This window comes from Quercus suber, unplaced genomic scaffold (genome assembly GCF_002906115.3).
Source record: "Quercus suber isolate HL8 unplaced genomic scaffold, Cork oak 2.0 scaffold_902, whole genome shotgun sequence".
Lineage (NCBI taxonomy): Eukaryota > Viridiplantae > Streptophyta > Magnoliopsida > Fagales > Fagaceae > Quercus > Quercus suber.
The window spans coordinates 194,425-214,303 of record NW_027070327.1 but is presented as its reverse complement, the minus strand read 5'-3'; the positions used below and the strand labels follow the sequence as shown (position 1 = coordinate 214,303).

General features: G+C 39.8%; 1 protein-coding gene across 3 annotated transcripts in view; it reads right to left on the bottom strand.

Moving 5' to 3' along the window:
- Window positions 1-18,313: 18,313 nt before the first annotated feature.
- The window catches only part of LOC111982977 (probable ADP-ribosylation factor GTPase-activating protein AGD14), a 13,692-nt gene continuing 12,126 nt past the window's right edge, over window positions 18,314-19,879 (bottom strand). For all 3 annotated transcript variants that reach the window (XM_065768185.1, XM_065768186.1, XM_065768184.1), the window contains exons 8-9: window positions 18,697-19,284; window positions 18,314-18,412 (exon numbers count right to left, since the gene is read on the bottom strand). In XM_065768185.1, the coding sequence (XP_065624257.1) occupies window positions 18,371-18,412; window positions 18,697-19,284 (630 nt within the window). In that variant the 3' untranslated portion in view covers window positions 18,314-18,370. The remainder of the gene's footprint in view (window positions 18,413-18,696; window positions 19,285-19,879) is intronic.

Below are 19,879 nucleotides of genomic sequence, written 5' to 3'. Positions count from 1 at the left end.
GCAATCCATGAAAAAGGTGTTGCCGAGTATGCCAGGGACGAGGCTGTGAGAGCCAAAGACGAGGCGGTATTTGCAAAAATAGACGCTGAGCGCTCTGTGGAAAAGGCGGAGGAGGATGCTTTCGCAGATGGGGTGGCTAAGACTGAAGCCACCCTTCGGGCTCAAGTTCCTGCAGTGTGCAGGCATTACTGTTCTCAAACCTGGCATGAAGCCCTCAACCAAGCAGGGGTTGATGCCTCATCTGATCTTAGAAGGGAGGACAGGGTATATTACCCTATTGCCATTCGCGAGGTTGCACCTGCTGCTCCCGAGGAGGGATCCTCATTACCAGCGGTTGAGAGTCACGATAAGACCGCCGAGGATACATCATTAACTGACCAACCATCCGAGGAGGTTGAGCCCCAGAGAACGTTGGGGGAAGTTATAACCGAGGGTCAGGAAATACCACAAGACGTAGCGAGGCCTACGGCGGAACCTTCGAGACCAAGCCCTTAGGCCTTGGCTAAAGCCTTTTGATTTGCTCATCGGATTAATTTACCTACTGAGTCGGGGAGACTAGTATACGACATAGGATAATTTTGTTTATTTTCTCTTTTATTTCATTTTGTTTCTTGCCTTAGTGGCGTTGTAAGGAAATTGTGTACTTTCCGTTTGAACTGAATACTTAATACTTTGCTTCCAACTAATGATATTTTCTTTTATTTGCTTTACTATTGTATTCTGCTCAATATTCGTATTCTATTCTGGAGTTAGCCTCATGAAACCATCTGTTATCCTTCAAATATAAATCTAAAGACCGTATTATAGCTTGACTCTAAGTAACGCTTTGGTTTTTCTTCAGATAGTTATTTTCTCCATGGGTTCGAGTCCGAGGACCATGCAATACCTTGGTTAGGCCTAGTACTTCTATTTTTCTATAAGTATCTAGTTTTCCATAGGTTTGGGTCCGAGGACCATGCAATACCTTGGTTCTGTCTAGTACTTCCATTTTTCTATAAGTATCTAGTTTTCCATAGGTTTGGGTCCGAGGACCATGCAATACCTTGGTTCTGTCTAGTACCCAGGTATAATGGTGTGTATAGTTTTACCATAGGCTTGGGTCCGAGGACCATGCAATACCTTGGTTCTGTCTACCACTTCTATTTTTCTGTAAGTAGAGGTTTGTCCTCGGATCGCTTTACTGGAGGTGATTCCTCCTTGGGTCAGATTATGATCTTTACACGTGGTGTTGATCTCGCCTCCAGCTCAAGGCCCCATCTTTTTCATTTATGAAGCGCCCATTGTCCGTTCGTATTCCGTGTTTGACGCTTGGTGCGCGAAACGTGCCTTCATTAATGTCCTCGTAAATTAACACGAATCCAACGGTCTATGGCCTCCTTGGAAATTGATAGCTTCATTATTAGCCCAGCTGATAATTCTTTTTTCGAACTCTGCATGAATTAATTCTCACCAACCCCCACCCCCTATAAAAGGTGGCGAGATGGTTTCTCCACAACCCATGGACCTTTCAACACAAACAGAAAAACAGAACACATTCTTCCAACTTCCCAAGCCCTTTTAACAACCCCGCCGGAATTGTGGCTGGAACTGGCAAAAGCCGGTATGGCCGCAGCCCCCACTGGCCTTTCGGTGCGGCAGAATCTAGGCGTAACTCCGATGGCGCCCTACAAGGTGGCCCGGAGGGATGTTGTTAGAGTACCTAACGTCTTTCCTCGGAGCGCACCCCCGACGAAGAAGACGTGCGAATTCACCTCATGGGCGGTGCTTGAGTGTTGCCGTCTCCAACAGCCAACACTCGTGAGGATTGGAGAGAATCAAGGGAACATCATGGGGGAAGGTATCCCGGAGCCCCTGCATCTGCTCCTCTCTTTGTTCCAGCTCCGCCTGGCTGAGAAGGGAGTTGTCCGTGGCCTGGAAACATGATGGCCCTCCCCCTTCTCTGCCTTTTGTCAAGCTCTCCCATTCTCTTTATACCAATAAAGGGAAGGCTTGACACTTTCCACTGGCTAGTTTTTTCTTAGGGCGGCTCCACTTGGGCCTTGATTGTAGAAATAGCTTGTAGGATTAGCTTGTAAATTTGTTTGTAAAACATGCCTGCCTGAGCCTCTGATTGTAATTCGTACTCTTTCTATTTATGAAATAACAATATCAAGATTTCTCTTTTCGCTGTCAAATCTTCTATTTTTTTTTTTTTTTTCAACCTACTGTAAAACGAATACTTAGAACACTCGCCTGGTGCGCCGGCCAGCACCCTAATCCTTCCCACAGACGGCGCCAATTGTAGGGACTCAGTTTGATTGACCCTGAGTATGAATGGGTTTTCAGCCCAACAAGCCCAAACAATAAATTTATAGAGAGTGGGTTAAAGGTTTAGGCGCTGGCCGTCGTTCATCAAGCATCAACTCTCATTTATAAAAAGATACTTAGAGTTTCTTTACAACTGGGAGGATGCTCCTCGGCCATGGGCCGAGGAGGCCTTTTGCTTCTCTTTTTTCCCCCCCTCTTTTTACTTTACTTGCTTTTCTTATATAGTCTTCATCTTCCTATCTCCTTATTCCATCTGTTGATCATTCATTTGCTCTCTCCTGGCCTCCGTCCCATCAGAGGCCTTATCAGTACTGAGTGGTTCACTCTCTGATCAACATTCCCTGTAAGGGGTTATATCCCCATTAATGCGGCCAGGGGGGTTAGGTGAATGCATTAAATGCGAGGGTGACAGCTTACTTTGGGCCTGGTCTTTCCCGAAAATCACCCTTGTCAGGCCGAGGATGAGGAGGTTCTCGACGTGGATTGGGAAAAGAGGCTTTCCCCAATTTAGCATTGAATAGTCAGTGTTCCTCGGCATGGGCCTTGGGCCTGCTACCCGATGGGCCGAGGCTATCAGGCCCACGGGCCCCACAAAAGCAATCTCAAACTTTAACGGTCAAAAGTGTACTATAGTCTAACTTTCCCCCTTTTCTCTTCATTCTATCAAATGAAAACTCAAGTTATATCAATCAAATGAGGCATTTTTCAGTTTAAGATTTTCTTATTTTCTCATTAATTAAAACGAGTAGTGCACTTGACTTTATCAAGCTATCAACTTTTTTTTTCCAACGACAATCACTATTTTGGTCTTTATTAAATTATTGATGATATAACAAAATCCAATTCATTAATTCCAAAATCGATAGATAAAATTCTAAGAACTACATGGTAGAGTCTTCGTATAAACTATAGAGGATCCTAATCCAATAATCCTGCCCTTTGTGCAATATCGAAGACCATACCTTTATTAAGTGAGAAGTAGTATCAAATGTTATAATTATCACCAGTTCATCACAAAGTTTTATTTAAAAAAAAAAAAAAAAAAAAAATCTCACAAAGTTATACTGTGATCTTATAAGGTGTTATCATCTTTATCATTTTATGGCATCACGTGTCAAATTTGTAATTGACTTCCTATATTTTTATTTTTTAAAAGGGGAAGATTTCCTAAATCAAAGATATCATCTAAGTGGAAAATTATAAAAGTTATTATTAAATTTTCTATATAAAAAATAAATTATAAGAAACTTACAAAGTGGCTAGATAATGAATATAATTCTACCACTTATCAAGCAAACATTTTTAAAAAAATTGTTTTACTAATAATAACCAAATATCCGAACCATGCATATTATACAATATACAATAATTGACCTATAATCATTGTAACTTTTTTTCTCCTCTTTATCCCCTTTTTTTTATCCTAAGCTCTTTTTTTATCCCATTGGACCATGCTAAAGAAATGTCTTTGAAAAAGGGAAGTTTTAGCTTGAAGTTGAACAAAATCAAGTTTCCCCGTTAGGGTGGAATCCATGGCCAGGAGAAAAAGCGTGAACTTCTAAACTGAACAGACCAAGTAATGGTTAATTCGTCAAGAAATCCCAAATGAGACGGCACATAATTCTCTCATCACGTTTAAATTACGAAAAATGATATATATTCACAACATTTTTATAGTCACCATCTATCTGTGAAATAATCATATTACTAAGCGCTTTGTGTGTTATTATGTTATACTATATGTAAATTTTTATTTAAATTTATTTATTTAGTTGTGAAAATTTGATTAAGCTATAATAATGAAAAAAAAAAAAGACTTTAAAAACAGTATATAAACAAATAAATTATAAACTAAAATAAAATTGAAGTTGTAGGGACTCAGTTTGGATTGACCCTGAGTATGAATGGGTTTTCAGCCCAATCAAGCCCAAATAATAAATTTATAGAGAGTGGGTTAAAGGTTTAGGCGCTGGCCGTCGTTCATCAAGCATGAACCTTTATTTATAAAAAGATACTTAGGGCTTCTATACAACTGGGAGGATGCTCCTCGGCCATAGGCCGAGGAAGCCTTTTTCTTCTCTTTTTTCCTCCTCTCTTTTTTACTTTACTTGCTTTCCTTATATAGTCTTCATCTTCCTATCTCCTTATTCCATCTGTTGATCATTCATTTGCCTCTCTTCTGGCCGTCCGTCCCATCAGAGGCCTTATCAGTACTCGAGTGGTTCACTCTGATCAACGTTGCCCTGCTAAGGGGTTATATCCCATTAATGGGGCCAGGGGGGTTAGGTGAATGCATTAAATGCGAGGGTGACAGCTTACTTTGGGCCTGATCTTTCCCGAAAATCACCCTTGTAGGCCGAGGATGAGGAGGTCCTCGGCGTGGATTGGGAAAAGAGGTTTCCCCAATTTAGCCTTGAATATCAGTGTTCCTCGGCATGGACCTTGGGCCTGCTACCCGATGGGCCGAGGCTATAGGCCCACGGGCCCCACGATAGCCCCTCAAACCCTGCTGCACGTTCCCTCGGACGGGGAGGAGAGTTTTGATACCTGCGGGCCCTCTAGACGAGTCTCCCCGCTTCGACTCGTATTAATGCTAGCGGCTTTTTGACTGCCCGATGCGCGTTTTTAGCGTTTCAAGACTTAATGGGTGTCCACATTAAATTTTGGCGGCACCACGTATCCCACTTTCAACGGTATGATCTCTGGCTTTTATGAACAAGCGGTTACATTTGGGGACCTAAGGGGGAGTATAAGTACCTGTTTGAACCGCCTGGTTTCATCATTTTCGCGCTTACAACCATTGATGCGTATGACTTAAGTCTAGTTCAACTTGCACTCTTCCTGAAGAGAATCGCCATACTTCTGTAAGTCTTCTTTTTCTAGCGACCCCAAATTTCCTTGATTTTACTCCTCCTTTTCTTCTTTTAGAACTTTTAGTCATCTTTGGGGAATGGGTAAGTTTAAGAAGTTGGTTGAGTCCGACGAGATGATGAACAAATTCATTGTCGACTATGGAATACCCAATAATGTGAGTTTGAAGTACTGTGAAGAAGGGGAGTGGTACCTTAAGAGGAGAGAGGGTGAAGTTGTGATCCCAATAGTCGCTTTCGTAGAAGGAGGGATGAGAATCCCTATGAGGCCAGTAACTCTCAATTACCTTAGGCATTTTCGCCTGGCTCCTACTCAGTGTGCCGTGAATGTATTTAGGATATTAGGGTGTGTAGATACCCTGAATGAGAAAATGGGGCTGAGACTGACTCACCACGATGTGAACTGGTGTTACAACCTTCATCACCTGAGGGGTAAGACGTACTATATGAAGACAAGGGACGATAGGGTTCGTCTTATCCAGTGTCTTCCTGATTCCAATAAGGGGTTAACCCAAGATTTCCTCATAGTGTCGGGAGAGTGGCACAACGGTTTTCATTGCCCAACAGTAGAGGGGGAGCCAGGTAGGATATCCGAAGTAAAAGACAATCTAGGTTTCAGTATTTTCAAGTTTTATAACTGTATATTTGATTTGGTTGATTAACCATAGGAGTTTCACTTTTCTTGTCACAGATCCGCACGCCTTTGCACGTCATTTCCATCTGGTTAACAAAGCGGATTTGGAGACCGTTCTTAGGTCGGACCTTTTCCTAAACGAAACTGATAACCAGGTCAGAGCTGCTCATCACATCCTCGGATGCGACCCAGCTCAGAAATCATTCCCAGTCCCGAAGCACGTAATTAGAGCTCGTGACCCTCGGCTTACGCAGATCACCGTGGTGGAAGACGGTTTTGCATTTACTGAGGGGTCTTATATACCTGAAGGCATTCCGCTAGCAGGTCCCTCCTCATCCCAGCAAGTAACGGTGGCCGAGGAAGGACTATCTAAGAAGGCAAGGGAGGTGGTTGAACTGAGTTCTTCTGAGGACGAATATAGTGTGTTCAACCTAGCTGATCAGTCCGAGGATCCCTCTGGTGATCTAGGAGACCCTCATTTGTCCGAAGCCGATCTCCAGTCCCTAAGAGTTGGTACTCAGGCTGAGATGGGTTTAAAAAGACAGCCCCAAACCAATCTTCTTGACCTGCTCGAAGGCGGTTCCAAGAAGGGTGTACCGGAAGAGTCGCAGCCCCAGCCCCCAGCACCTCCGCCCCAGATTTTAACTGTGCAAACCAGGTCATCCTCTGTCCCCACAGTATCAGACCCTCAGACCGAGTCTCATGACCCGAAAAGGAAGAGACTTTCCAAGGGTAAGGAGCCAATGGATGGGAGCAAATCCCATTCCCCGCCCGAGGAGGGTAGATTTCGCAGGCCTCCGAAGCAACTGAAGCTCGGTGGTCAACGGAAAGGTAAGAAGGCCATCCAGCAGTCCGAGGCTCAAGCCTGGCTGCCCGCTGCCATGCTCCATGATCAGCCCCTGATGGATAACGCGTCGATGCGGGAATCTCAAGGAGCCGAGGGGGCTCTCGTAGCCGAGGCCCTGGAGAAATCTCTTCTTCTTCCCACTGACATGGCCGAGCTAAGAAATATGAGTGGGTTAGAGGTTGTCCTTGACCTTAAGAAATATCTAGGCATGGTGGGTCCTTTGGCACCTATTTACTTTATTCGAATTTTGTCGCTTAGTACCTTCCTTTCTCTTTACGGAGTTACTTGTTTTTATTGGCAGGCTATCCAGGCTCTTTTCAGGTTAGGCGAGGAGGTCGATGGCCAGAGCAATGCCTTAGCGCAAGAGCGTGAAAAGTTCTTGGAAGCTGCTAATACCCTCAAGAGATTTGAGGCCGACCTAAAAAAGGCGACCGAGGATCTGGAGGAGATGACGAAGGCCAGGGACACTGCTGCCTCCGACCTAGCCGTGGCTAGGAAGCAAGCTGAGGATCAAACCAATCGCTTGCAAGACGTTGAGGGTCAACTACAGACTGCCAAAGGGGACATTGCCTATATGAAGGAAAAGTTGACCGTGGCAATCCATGAGAAAGGTGTTGCCGAGTATGCCAGGGACGAGGCTGTGAGAGCCAAAGACGAGGCGGTATTTGCAAAAATAGACGCTGAGCGCTCTGTAGAACAGGCAGAGGAGGAGGCTTTCGCAGATGGGGTGGCTAAGACTGAAGCCACCCTTCGGGCTCAAGTTCCTGCAGTGTGCAGGCATTACTGTTCTCAGACCTGGCATGAAGCCCTCAACCAAGCAGGGGTTGATGCCTCATCTGACCTTAGGAGGGAGGACAGGGTATATTACCCTATTGCAATTCGCGAGACTACCCCTGCTGCTCCCGAGGAGGGGTCCTCATTACCAGCGGTTGAGAGTCACGATAAGACCGCCGAGGATATATCTTTAACTGACCAACCATCCGAGGAGGTTGAGCCCCAGAGAACGTTGGGGGGAGTTATAACCGAGGGTCAGGAAATACCACAAGACGTGGCGAGGCCTCCGGCGGACCCTTCGAGACAAAGCCCTTAGGCCTTGGCTAAAGCCTTTTGATTTGCTTATCGAATTAATTTGCCTACTGAGTTGGGGAGACTGGTATACGACATAGGATAATTTTGTTTATTTTCTCTTTTATTTTCTCTTTTATCTCATTTTGTTTCTTGCCTCAGTGGCGTTGTAAGGAAGTTGTATACTTTCCGTTTGAACTGAATACTTAATACTTTGCTTCCAACTAATGATATTTTCTTTTATTTGCTTTACTATAATATTCTGCTCGATATTCGTATCCTATTCTGGAGTTAGCCTCATGAAACCATCTGTTATCCTTCAAATATAAATCTAAAGACCGTATTATAGCTTGACTCTAGGTAACGCTTTGGTTTTTCTCCAGATAGTTATTTTCTCCATGGGTTCGAGTCCGAGGACCATGCAATACCCTGGTTATGTCTAGTACTTCTATTTTTCTATAAGTATCTAGTTTTCCATAGGTTTGGGTCCGAGGACCATGCAATACCTTGGTTCTGTCTAGTACTTCTATTTTTCTATAAGTATCTAGTTTTCCATAGGCTTGGGTCCGAGGACCATGCAATACCTTGGTTCTGTCTACCACTTCTATTTTTCTGTAAGTATAGGTTTATCCTCGGATCGCTTTGCTGGAGGTGATTCCTCCTTGGGTCAGATTATGATCTTTACACGTGGCGTTGATCTCGCCTCCAGCTCAAGGCCCCATCTTTTTCATTTATGAAGCGCCCATTGTCCGTTCGTGTTCCGCGCTTGACGCTTCGGTGCGCGAAACGCGCCTTCATTAATGTCCTCGTAAATTAACACGAGTCCAACGGTCTATGGCCTCCTTGGAAATTGGTAGCTTCATTATTAGCCCAGCTGATAATTCTCTTTTCGAACTCTGCATGAATTAATTCTCACCAACCCCCACCCCCTATAAAAGGTGGCGAGATAGTTTCTCCACAACCCATGGACCTTTCAACACAAACAGAAAAACAGAACACATTCTTCCAACTTCCCAAGCCTTTTCAACAACCCCGCCGGAATCGTGACTGGAACTGGGAAAACCGGTATGGCCACAACCCCCACTGGGCTTTCGGTGCGGCAGAATCTAGGCGTAACCCCTATGGCGCCCTACAAGGTGGCCCAGAGGGATGTTGTTAGAGTACCTAACGTCTCTCCTCGGAGCGCACCCCCGACGAAGAAGACATGCGAATTCACCTCATGGGCGGTGCTCGAGTGTTGCCGTCTCCAACGGCCCACACTCGTGAGGATTGGAGAGAATCAAGGGAACATCATGGGGGAAGGTATCCCGGAGCCCCTGCATCTGCTCCTCTCTTTGTTCCAGCTCCGTCTGGCCGAGAAGGTAGTTGTCGGTGGCCTGGAAACATGATGGCCCTCCCCCTTCTCTGCCTCTTGTCAAGCTCTCCCATTCTCTTTATACCAATAAAGGGACGGCTTGACACTTTCCACCGGCTAGTTTTTTCTTAGGGCGGCCCCACCTGGGCCTCTGATTGTAGATAGCTGGTAGGATTAGCTTGTAAATTTGTGTGTGAAATACACCTGCCTGAGCCTCTGATTGTAATCTGTACTGTTTCTATTTTAAATAATAATAATATCAAGATTTTTCTTTTCTTTTTTTTTTTTTGCCGTCGAATCTTCTTTTTTCTTTCCTTCTTCTTTTTTTTTTTTTTTTTTTTTTTTTGCCAACCTACTGTAAAACGACCACTTTGAACAATCGCCTGGTGCGCCGGCCAGCACCCTAATCCTCCCCACAGACGGCGCCAATTGTAGGGACTCAGTTTGGATTGACCCTGAGTATGAATGGGTTTTCAGCCCAATCAAGCCCAAACAATAAATTTATAGAGAGTGGGTTAAAGGTTTAGGCGCTGGCCGTCGTTCATCAAGCATGAACCTTTATTTATAAAAAGATACTTAGGGTTTCTATACAACTGGGAGGATGCTCCTCAGCTATAGGCCGAGGAAGCCTTTTTCTTCTCTTTTTTCCTCCTCTCTTTTTTACTTTACTTGCTTTTCTTATATAGTCTTCATCTTCCTATCTCCTTATTCCATCTGTTGATCATTCATTTGCCTCTTTTCTGGCCGGCCGTCCGTCCCATCAGAGGCCTTATCAGTACTCGAGTGGTTCACTCTGATCAACGTTGCCCTGTTAAGGGGTTATATCCCCATTAATGCGGCCAGCGGGGTTAGGTGAATGCATTAAATGCGAGGGTGACAGCTTACTTTGGGCCTGATCTTTCCCGAAAATCACCCTTGTCAGGCCGAGGATGAGGAGGTCCTCGGCGTGGATTGGGAAAAGAGGTTTTCCCCAATTTAGCCTTGAATAGTCAGTGTTCCTCGGCATGGACCTTGGGCCTGCTACCCGATGGGCCGAGGCTATCAGGCCCACGGGCCCCACAGAAGTTTTTAATGAGGTCAAAGAAAAAAAAAATTGGGTTCTTCCAAAGGCCATATGGCTTTTGGGTTCTTCCAAAAGCCATATAACTTCGGTACATGCATGTACCGAAGTTATAAATCATTTTAGTACATCCTTTGATATATTCCTCCCTTTAAATTGTTCACAAATTTCCGAATATATTCTCCGAAAACTAATGCCTAAATCAATTAGATACCTACATGGTCACACATGTAGTGGCACATAATACATATTACTCATTCAATGACAGCCTCTCACGTACATATCAATAATGAAGTGTCTTTTCATAAAACTAACATTCTTTCTTTCTTTCTTTTGGTTGAGAAAAAATGGGAGTTAGCTAAGCTATGCTAGCTCCCGAACAAGGCGATTAGATTAAAACTCGTAGGCTAACCTTTATGGACGCCCACCAACAAAAAATTATTGGTAGTGAGACTCGAACTTAAATAGATTAGATGAAGTATCCAAGCAGCCTTACCAACTGAACCATCCTCCGTTGGCCATAAAACTAACCTCAATTAGTATGCACAAATGCTCATCTTGTTGGTCACTTTCTACTTATATAAGACAAGTAAGTCTAGCACCACACTAATTTCCACAACTTTGGCTAGTTGTAAGTATCGGAAATAAAATAATGGGTCCATGTAGATTCATGATTCCACTAGTCACCATATGACAAAGTTGTGGAAATTGATGTGGTGTTACTGTGCTAGACTTACTCATATAAGACCACACCATTGTTTAATCTTCAAGGTTTATTATTCTCTTGCCATATCTCTCGAACCCTAAGCTCTTAATTAGCCTACAAATTGAACCTGTTATATATATATCAGTTACATCAGTGTCCTCATCGAGAGCTAGTACCACCTACACTAGCTTTGCTCACTTTGATGCTGCCATTGGAGCCCATTTTTGTTGTCTTCTAAAAAAATCTAAGATTTCGATATTGACTACAATTGACTCTAGAATGTTGGCCCCAGTACTTATTGCATGTGCCATTGATAACTTATTGTCGGAAGAAAGAATATTCGGGTTCTGCCTGAACAACATAGGCTAACAAGGGTCACAGGTTTTTATTTTTTTGTTGAAAACTGACCAGTTTTGATATAGAATCATAGATACTAATGTATGATTCATAAACCTTGTTGTCTTCATGAAGACAACAAGGTTTATGAATCAGTCTGCTATCTGTGCTTCAGTGCAATTTAATTTTCTGGTTTCGTGTATATAGTAACTCGCATTCATGTTGAACACCAAAGCACATTTCTATGCCTATGATTCACATGGCTTAAAAGCTGATTTGTCAATGTCAAATTATAGATCACCAGGTGGGTGTCTAGTTATCTTGATAGGTGTTGTTATGCATTAGGAATTTTGTACCTAATTGGCAGAACCTGCCAATATTTTGTACCCCGTCACATTTGAGTGCTTTTGGGGGTATTTTGTCAACGTGGGAAAGAAAAGAGAAATATGATTATATGAAGATATGATGTGCGGAAATGAAAGAAAAAATAATTAAAGATCACCAAAAGTTAATAATCAATTTATGGATGACCATTTACTCAAAAATTTATGGATGACCACTATGTTTATATTAATGTTAATAATTCTACAATATATGTTACTAAACTATATAAACCTATTAAATATTTTAAGCTTCTGGTCCAAAATATAAAGCATTGCATACCAATTTTTTCTGTAGGCCATGGTGGTCCTTACTCAAAACCTTGCAATTCGATACTAGAGGTTCCTATTGTCTGCCACCATACACTTGCACTACTAATTGCCACTTGTCAACCATTCAATTTACTAAAGTTGACTAGTTGCTTTTTCCAGTTTCCAAATACCCACTCCATCTACCTAAAAAACTAAAAATATAACAAAATAAATAAAATAAGAGAAATGTAAATCTTCCATTATAAATTTATAATTGGTTCGGTCATTTTTTGGGTTTGGGGGGTATTTTGGTCATTTTTTGAGTTGTAGGGGTATTTTGATAATTTGTAAGTTTTGGAGGGTATTTTGGTCATATTTTAGGTTTCAAGGGTATTTTGGTCATTTTATGGGTTTTTGGGGTATTTTGGTAATTTTTAGGTTTCAAGAATATTTTGATCATTTTTTTTTTATTTCGGAGGTATTTTGGTCATTTTCAAGTTTATGAGGTATTTTTGTCATTTTTTAAGTTTCGGGGGTATTTTGGTCTTTTTTGGGTTTCAGGGGTATTTTAATCATTTTTAGTTTTAGGGGATAGTTTGGTCATTTTTTGGATTTCGGGAGTATTTTGGTCATTTTTTTGGATTTTTGGGATATTTTGGTAATTTTTAGGTTTTTGGGGTATTTTGGTCATTTTTTAAGATTTTAGAGTACTTTGGTCATTTTTACTTTAGGGCATTTTGGTAATTTTGATAATTGGGTAATTGGATGGGTTAGGGTTTACCCATAATAATTGGGTTGGGTTGAATTTGGGTTGAAAACAATTAGTTAAATGGGTTTTATATACCCAACCCAATTATACCCACTCCAAACCCACCTATTTGACACCCCTAGGTTCTGGTTAGATGGCTTCCTTGCCCATTAGTCACACACATATGAGAGAGATAGAGTAGTTGAGTGATAGGCAAGGGCAAAGCTAGGGGAGGACAAGAGTTGGGTGGCAATAGCCCCCCGGCCCATCCAAAAAGCCCTTCTCCCCTCTAGTTTTATATATACTTTTATTTATTACATTTTTATGTTTATATATATATATATATATATATGTGTGTGTGTGTATCAAACTTTATTAAAAAATAAATAAAAAAAAGAAAAAAAATTTATGTTCTATTGATGTTTTTTAAGGTTTAAAAACTATAGAAAAAAAAATTAAGAGAAAAAAATATTAAAAATTTATTATTATCTTTCAAAAGTGTTAAAACATCAAATTCTTTATGTGTATATATATATATATATATTTTTTTTTTTAAATGAGTGTATTGTAATAAAATATACAAATAATAGTAATATCCATATAATATTATTTCCAAGTTAGACTCTAGAGTTTTATATGCCCAAATGTTTACTTTATGGATTTAATTATATAATTTAATCATTTTTTATGTGTTTAACAAAATCGGCATATGTTGTAAGTTGTAACTAAGATTTATCTAATTACTAAACTAAGTAGATGAGAATTAAACGCAAAAAAAAAAAAAAAAAAAAAAAAAAAGCTTATTAATATATTAAAAAATTCTAATAAATAAACTCAGAGTCTGTTTAGGATCCGCTTATTTTGTTGAAACTAAAATTTTTTTGCTGAAAGTACTGTAAATAAAGGTAAAAGTTAGCTGAATAGTACAGTGAGACTCATAAATAGTAACAAAAAGTGCAGTGAAACCCATAAATAGTAGCAAAAATAAGTTGGCAAAAATAATTTTTGCCAAACGAAGGCTCAATATATAAGATGTGTTCAAGTTACACCTGGTGTAACTCTACAGAGTTACACATTTTCTAAATAATTGGATTTAAATAGATCCAATAGTAAAAAAAAACACTCATTAGAGCATTCGCATCCGGATCTTATATCTCATCCTATTTTACCATCCCAAAAAGCTACTTTATCACTTATACCATACAATTTTACAATTCACCCAACATCCCATATTTTATTTTTTCATTCTACTTATTAAAATAATATAAATTACACAATAAAATAATATAAAAAATCTCTCTCTTCTTTCTTCATCTCTGTTTCCCGTCTCTCTATTTTTCCCTCTCTCATCCAACCACCACCAACCCAAACCCAGAACAACCACCCAACACGCCTGCAACTTGAAAAAATCCTTGATTTTTTTTCTTCTCTTCACTGCCAATTCAGCCATATTCACAAAGAAAGAAAGAGCAGAGATAAAATTCAAACACCATCCATATCAAACACATACCCAATTCAGCCATACCCACCTCTTCCTTAAGCAATCGGTCACAACAGAAAAGGAAAAAAAAAGCCAGATCGCAACCCAGAAGAACCCAGACCTCTTCCTTTAGGCATCAGTCACAACGAAAAAAAAAACACACACACACAAACCCAGCAAACACCGAAACCCACCATCAGAACAAATCCCCCAACCCATCGGAAAAAATCACAACCACCAGACCTAAATCCAACCACCCAACGCCACCAAATCCAACCCAAACGCCGGAAACCGGAACCAAAAACCCAAAATAAAAAAAATAAAAAAAAAAACCCACCAAAATATGAAAGCAGCCCAACCAACCAAACGCCAGCCACCAAACCCAGAAACCGGCCACCATGTCATCACCACCAAACTCACCAAACACCGGTCTCTATGCCGATCTCCAAATCGGTCTCCAAGCCGATCTCCACCGCGCTGACCTCCAGCCACCACGCCCATCGCAGCCGCGCCACCAGCCTCGCCACCACGCCGATCTAAAAATCCGATCCGGCGTGAGCTCCGATCTGACTTGGTGATTCGGCGTGAGCTCTGAGATAGAAGCTTGACAATGGCAAGAGAGAGAGGCAATGAGAAACAGAGAAGGGCAGAGAGAGAAAAGAAAGAGGAAAAATGAGAGCTGAGAGAGAAAATTGCCGGGTAAAAAAGCATTAAATTTTTTTTTTTTATACCATACAGCTACAGTACCATCTTACATTTGAGATGGTACTGTAGCTAAATCTCAAAAAAAAAAAAATAGCTTTTCCCATATGGCCTCCCAATTGCTGAGTGTTTGTTGGGCTTGTATGCCAAATATGTCTAACATTTAGCATATGGAGAGCCCACTGCGGATGCTCTAAATGCTAATATTCTAATTAGGATCTTATTAATTATCACATATTTATTGCATTCCATACCTATCTCTAAACCTAAAAAAACACCCAAAAAAAAAGTATACATCTCTCTCTAATTTTTTTTTTTCCACCGTTTCTTCAAAAAAAAAAAGTCCTCCACTGCACGTCTCTCTATCTCTCTATCTCTTTCTCCCCCATTGCTCTTCCACCTCCACAGTCAGGTCGTCGGTAGAAGGAAAAAAAAAAAGCCGCTGGCAGCACAACTAGTTATAACAAGGGAAAATTTAATAGTTAATTAAGATAATGGAAATGCGTTGGATAAACTTTCTCAAGAAAAAAAATGTTCATCCTATGTAATTAAATTTTTTTTTTTTTCATTTTTCTTTGTCAAACACCTCAATGGAAAATTCTTGATTTTGAAATATATGACATAGCTCAATATTGAACTACACTTATGAATGTCAAATTATATCTTTGTTTTTTAGGGTGAAAGTATGTGTATTGGTTTAATCATCAACGTAATTCGAACTCCATTTGTGGCATGCCTAGAGGCTGATTAGATGGCCTGTTTCCATAACTCAATTCTCTATTTCTATAACTCAATTCTCAAAAACGGTGGGACCCATGATAAAATATCTGTTTGACTACACAATTTCTCTGTTTCCATAACTCTATTTTCAATACTCAATTATCTGATTTTTGAGTTATGAGTTATGGAAACTGAAAACACATTTTAGCTGTTTTCAGTTTTCATAACTCATAACTCAATGGCATTTCTGTAAATAACACTACATAGAGAGACCCACTGTCAGTCAAAGCCATAACTTTTGACTCTTTTTTTTTCTTCACTAGGTTCGGTGCATGCGTTCATGTTCTTTTTTTTTCTTTTCTTTTTCCTTTCACACTAGTGGCTTCTTCACGTTCTTCACTGGGTTCAGTTCTTTGTCTTTCTTTTCTTTTTTTCTTTCTTTCACTGGGTTCTTTTTTTGGATCGGTTTTTCTGGGTTCAATTCTTTCTCTCTTTTTTTTTTTTTTCTTTTTTTCTTTTTTTACTAGGTACTAAAAAAAAAAAAAAAAAAGCTGGATCGAGTGACAGTTATGGAACCCACAAATAGTGTGAAAAATATTGAGTGATGGAAAGTGAGTGATGGTGCCAAACGGGTGTGAAAAATTAAGTAATGAGTGATGGAAATTGAGTGATGAAAAAAATTCATCCAAACAGCCTCCTAGTGATTTTTTATGGGTTTTTAATACAAATATATATATATATATACACATATATCTGCATACCAAGATTCATCACAAGTACTAGTGATGATATTGAACTAGTGTTACTATGTTGGTACAAAATCTATTTACAAATGCAGTAGCTGTAAAGATATGCAATGTTAGCATATACATTATCTAGTTAGCGAAAAAACGAAGTACCATTTGTAAAGATCTGCAATGTTGGACCATATAAAGAAAACGAGCAATGAGGTGATGGAGATGTGTCAAAGAAGGGCAACAAAATTGTACTTGACAACTTCCAAAAGAAACAATACGAAGCGGGGACAAAATTGCTAAATGCCCTTTTTGGGCAAACTAAGTAGCATTTTGCCCTATTTTTCAAACTAATTAGAGAAATGTCCCTCTTTTGAAAATCGATTTTTTCAAAATCGAGTTATAAAAAAAAATTCTAGAGCCCTATAGCAGCGTTTTTAAGGACCTATAGTGACATTTTTAGGACCTATAGTGACGTTTGTAACTCGACTTCCATTAAATCAAGTTATAGGCAATTTTTTTAATTTTTTTTACCTATAACTCGATTTCATATAAATCAAGTTAGAGAACGCCACTATAGGTCTTGAAAACGTCATTATAGGCTCCATCAAAACACCGCTATATGGCCTAACTCGATTTTGAGAAAATCGATTTTCAAAAGAGGGGCATTTCCTTAATTAGTTTGAAAAATATGGCAAAATGCTACTTAGTTTGCCCAAAAATGACATTTAGCAATTTTGTCCTACGAAGCGGGTAACGAAATTGCATGTGACAACTTCAAAAAGTGGGAGACTAACCAGTTGTGCAACCAGCGGCTTCTTTTCTTTTTTTCTGCCAGCGACCTGGCTGTGAAGTTGGAAGATTGGTAGAGGAGAAAGAGATAGAGAGACGTGCAATGGAGGATTTTTTTTTTTTTTTTTTTTTTTATTACTCAACCTATTAGCAAAATCAACAGCATACTGCCAAGGCATGGTAGTAACCAAATGCCAATGAAATGACATCTTTAGGGTAAATCAATGAAATTTAGGACTCATAGACATATGAAAGATTCTCTGCTTGGCTAATTTTTCTTTGTAGATACCTTTTTCCTCGGCATAAAATATGTATGCAGCATAGCCACAAGCAATCATCTTCATTTTAATGGCAAACCAAATGGGGATATCAACAGTCTTATGTCTCCTAGTTTATTTTTTTTTTTTAATCAAAAAATGAATAAACAAATAAAGTAGAACCAGTTATTTTTGGTTACCAGTTGATGATGTCTACAAATTTTATTATACAGCATCATGCTTTTAAGTAGTGAACAGATTCTGGAGAATATGAAAAACAAAAATGTAGTGAACTCCACATAACTACTGGTGAATCTCATCGCAGGCTAATCTCCTTGAGGATGTGATATGAGATAAAAATGTATGTATGTTCAAATTTTCTATAATTAAATTTAATAATTTAGTTTTTTTCTCATAGGATTTCCAGTTTGCATATAAGTCCTCTATTTCCCAGACCTACTCCTGCTCTACGTTTGTTTATTTACACCACCAGTAACTCTTACTTGACTGCAGATACAATACAAAATAAGCATACATACAAGGCCAAAATAAGCACAGGTTATACTTCATAAAGGTCTTAAAACGTCAAAATGAAGCACTGGGTAACAAAAATATGAACATTGATCTAAGCATATAGTATAAGTTTGAAAGTTGTGCGTACTGATGGTGCCTGCACTTGCGTTCTTTCGTCATTAAGGTCAAATGGGTTTCTTGATCTTGCTACGTTGGGAAACACAGGCGCAGGCTGTACACAAAAATCCATATTAGCAGATCAAAGCCAGCAACATTAATACAGAACTGACTTGAGTTGATTATCTCTGTGCTTAGTGTACCATTGACTAGGATAATACTGCATGTTGATCCATGCCATAAGGAGAACCATTTTGCCAACTTGGACTGGTGCAGGATGTTGAGTAGCTTGTAGCAAAAAGGTCCTTCAAAAAAATTATAATATGTCAACAAGAAAACTTTACAGGGAAAATTTTGAAACATTAAAAGGGAATGCTATTACTGCAGGAAGCTCTGCTCTTCCAGCAGACTTGGTTCACTGGAAGAGGTCCGACCAAATCCTGAACTGGTGTCTTCTCTAAATTTAAGACAGATTCAGAGGATTCTGTAGAAGCACTCAAAGAACCCTGTCTATCAGGTAGAGTTGGGAAATCCATGGCTGCATACATGCAGAGGAAACCAAAGGGTTAGCAAACAAATAAACTAGTAAAGAACAACTTTTATCTAGAAAAAACAAAAAAAGGAAAAATATTTCAAATTGCAAATATTAAAACATGTATTTGTTATTACCACCCAATTCTAAATTTTTTCTGCTGTAAAATTCAACTAACTTGCACCATTTCATGTTAGCTTTTTGGTCTTTGATAAAAATCCACACGAAGATTGCAAGCGAAAATGAAATTTAAATCCCTTAGATGGAATAAACCTCATCATGTGGCTCACCTGATTATTCAGAGCTCCAACAGGTGGACTTGCCAGTTGAGTGACAGAGCCACTACCTACAACAGGGGATGCAGTAGGATGATATTGCTGCATGTTTGGTAGTTGCTCTTTGTCAAGAATATTAATATTGGAGCCACTATTGCCACTAGGTGCAGCTTGTGGAAGACCTCCATCAGAAGGCTGTGCTAGCATATTGTTAGTCGATGATAATGCTAACATCTGCTGTCCACTTGCAGCCAGAGAAACACCACCTGCAGGGATGTCGCCTCCGGATGCAATTGATAGTGCGTCAACACTACTAGGTCCTTCAGACATGTTGTTTCTAGCAGGTGTATCTGAGGGTGCTGACAATTCAAATAATAAAGATTCTAAAGAATTTGAACTTGAAGCTTGGGGTGCCTTCTCCTTTATAGGACTTTCAAAGTTGCCACCATTGTCAGTGTGAAGCATGAGCTGTGTCTGTGGTACAGTTGCAGCATCAAGGGGTTCAGAATCAGCGATCAAATCAATCAAGCTTCCTGAGTTTCCTCTTTTATGTTCTGCCGAATTCCTTCCAACGGAACCCTGGTCACTGGAAGACGCGATATTCTGTATTGACGAACACTTGAAGAATAAGCACATGTTGGATTGGAAACGTAAAAAATATACAGAAAAGGCTCCAAAACCAACAAAATAACAAATTCAATCAGCAATGCTTAAAAACAGCTAGTAATTATAGAACTCATGCACAGGCTCGTTCTCTAAACAATATACCCCTTGGCCTCATATAGACAAACAAGATATATTACGGAGTCAGTACCAAGGCTAAGCATATACTGTGTGCACTAAACAAAACAAAGTTCGATGCAGAGTTACATAATCATTTTGTCAATAATTCTTTCACGGAGAGACATTCAGGTAGAGAGAACATGTTAAAGTGAAAGATGAGTCTAAAATAATTCCACTTTTGACACATTATTTTCTCAGGAGATAATCTGCAGAGGTAGCTTCCTTCTTGTATGATACCTTATATGGTTTCTGAAGGACTATTATCGCATAAGCAACCAGTTAAACATAATAATAATTATTATTTTCATGAATGAAAGATAGCACCTAGCATTTAAAGACCTTTGAAAAAGAACACCACTTGGCAAATAAAGTTCAAAAAAAAAAAAAAAAAAAAAAAAAAAAAATTAATTCACAA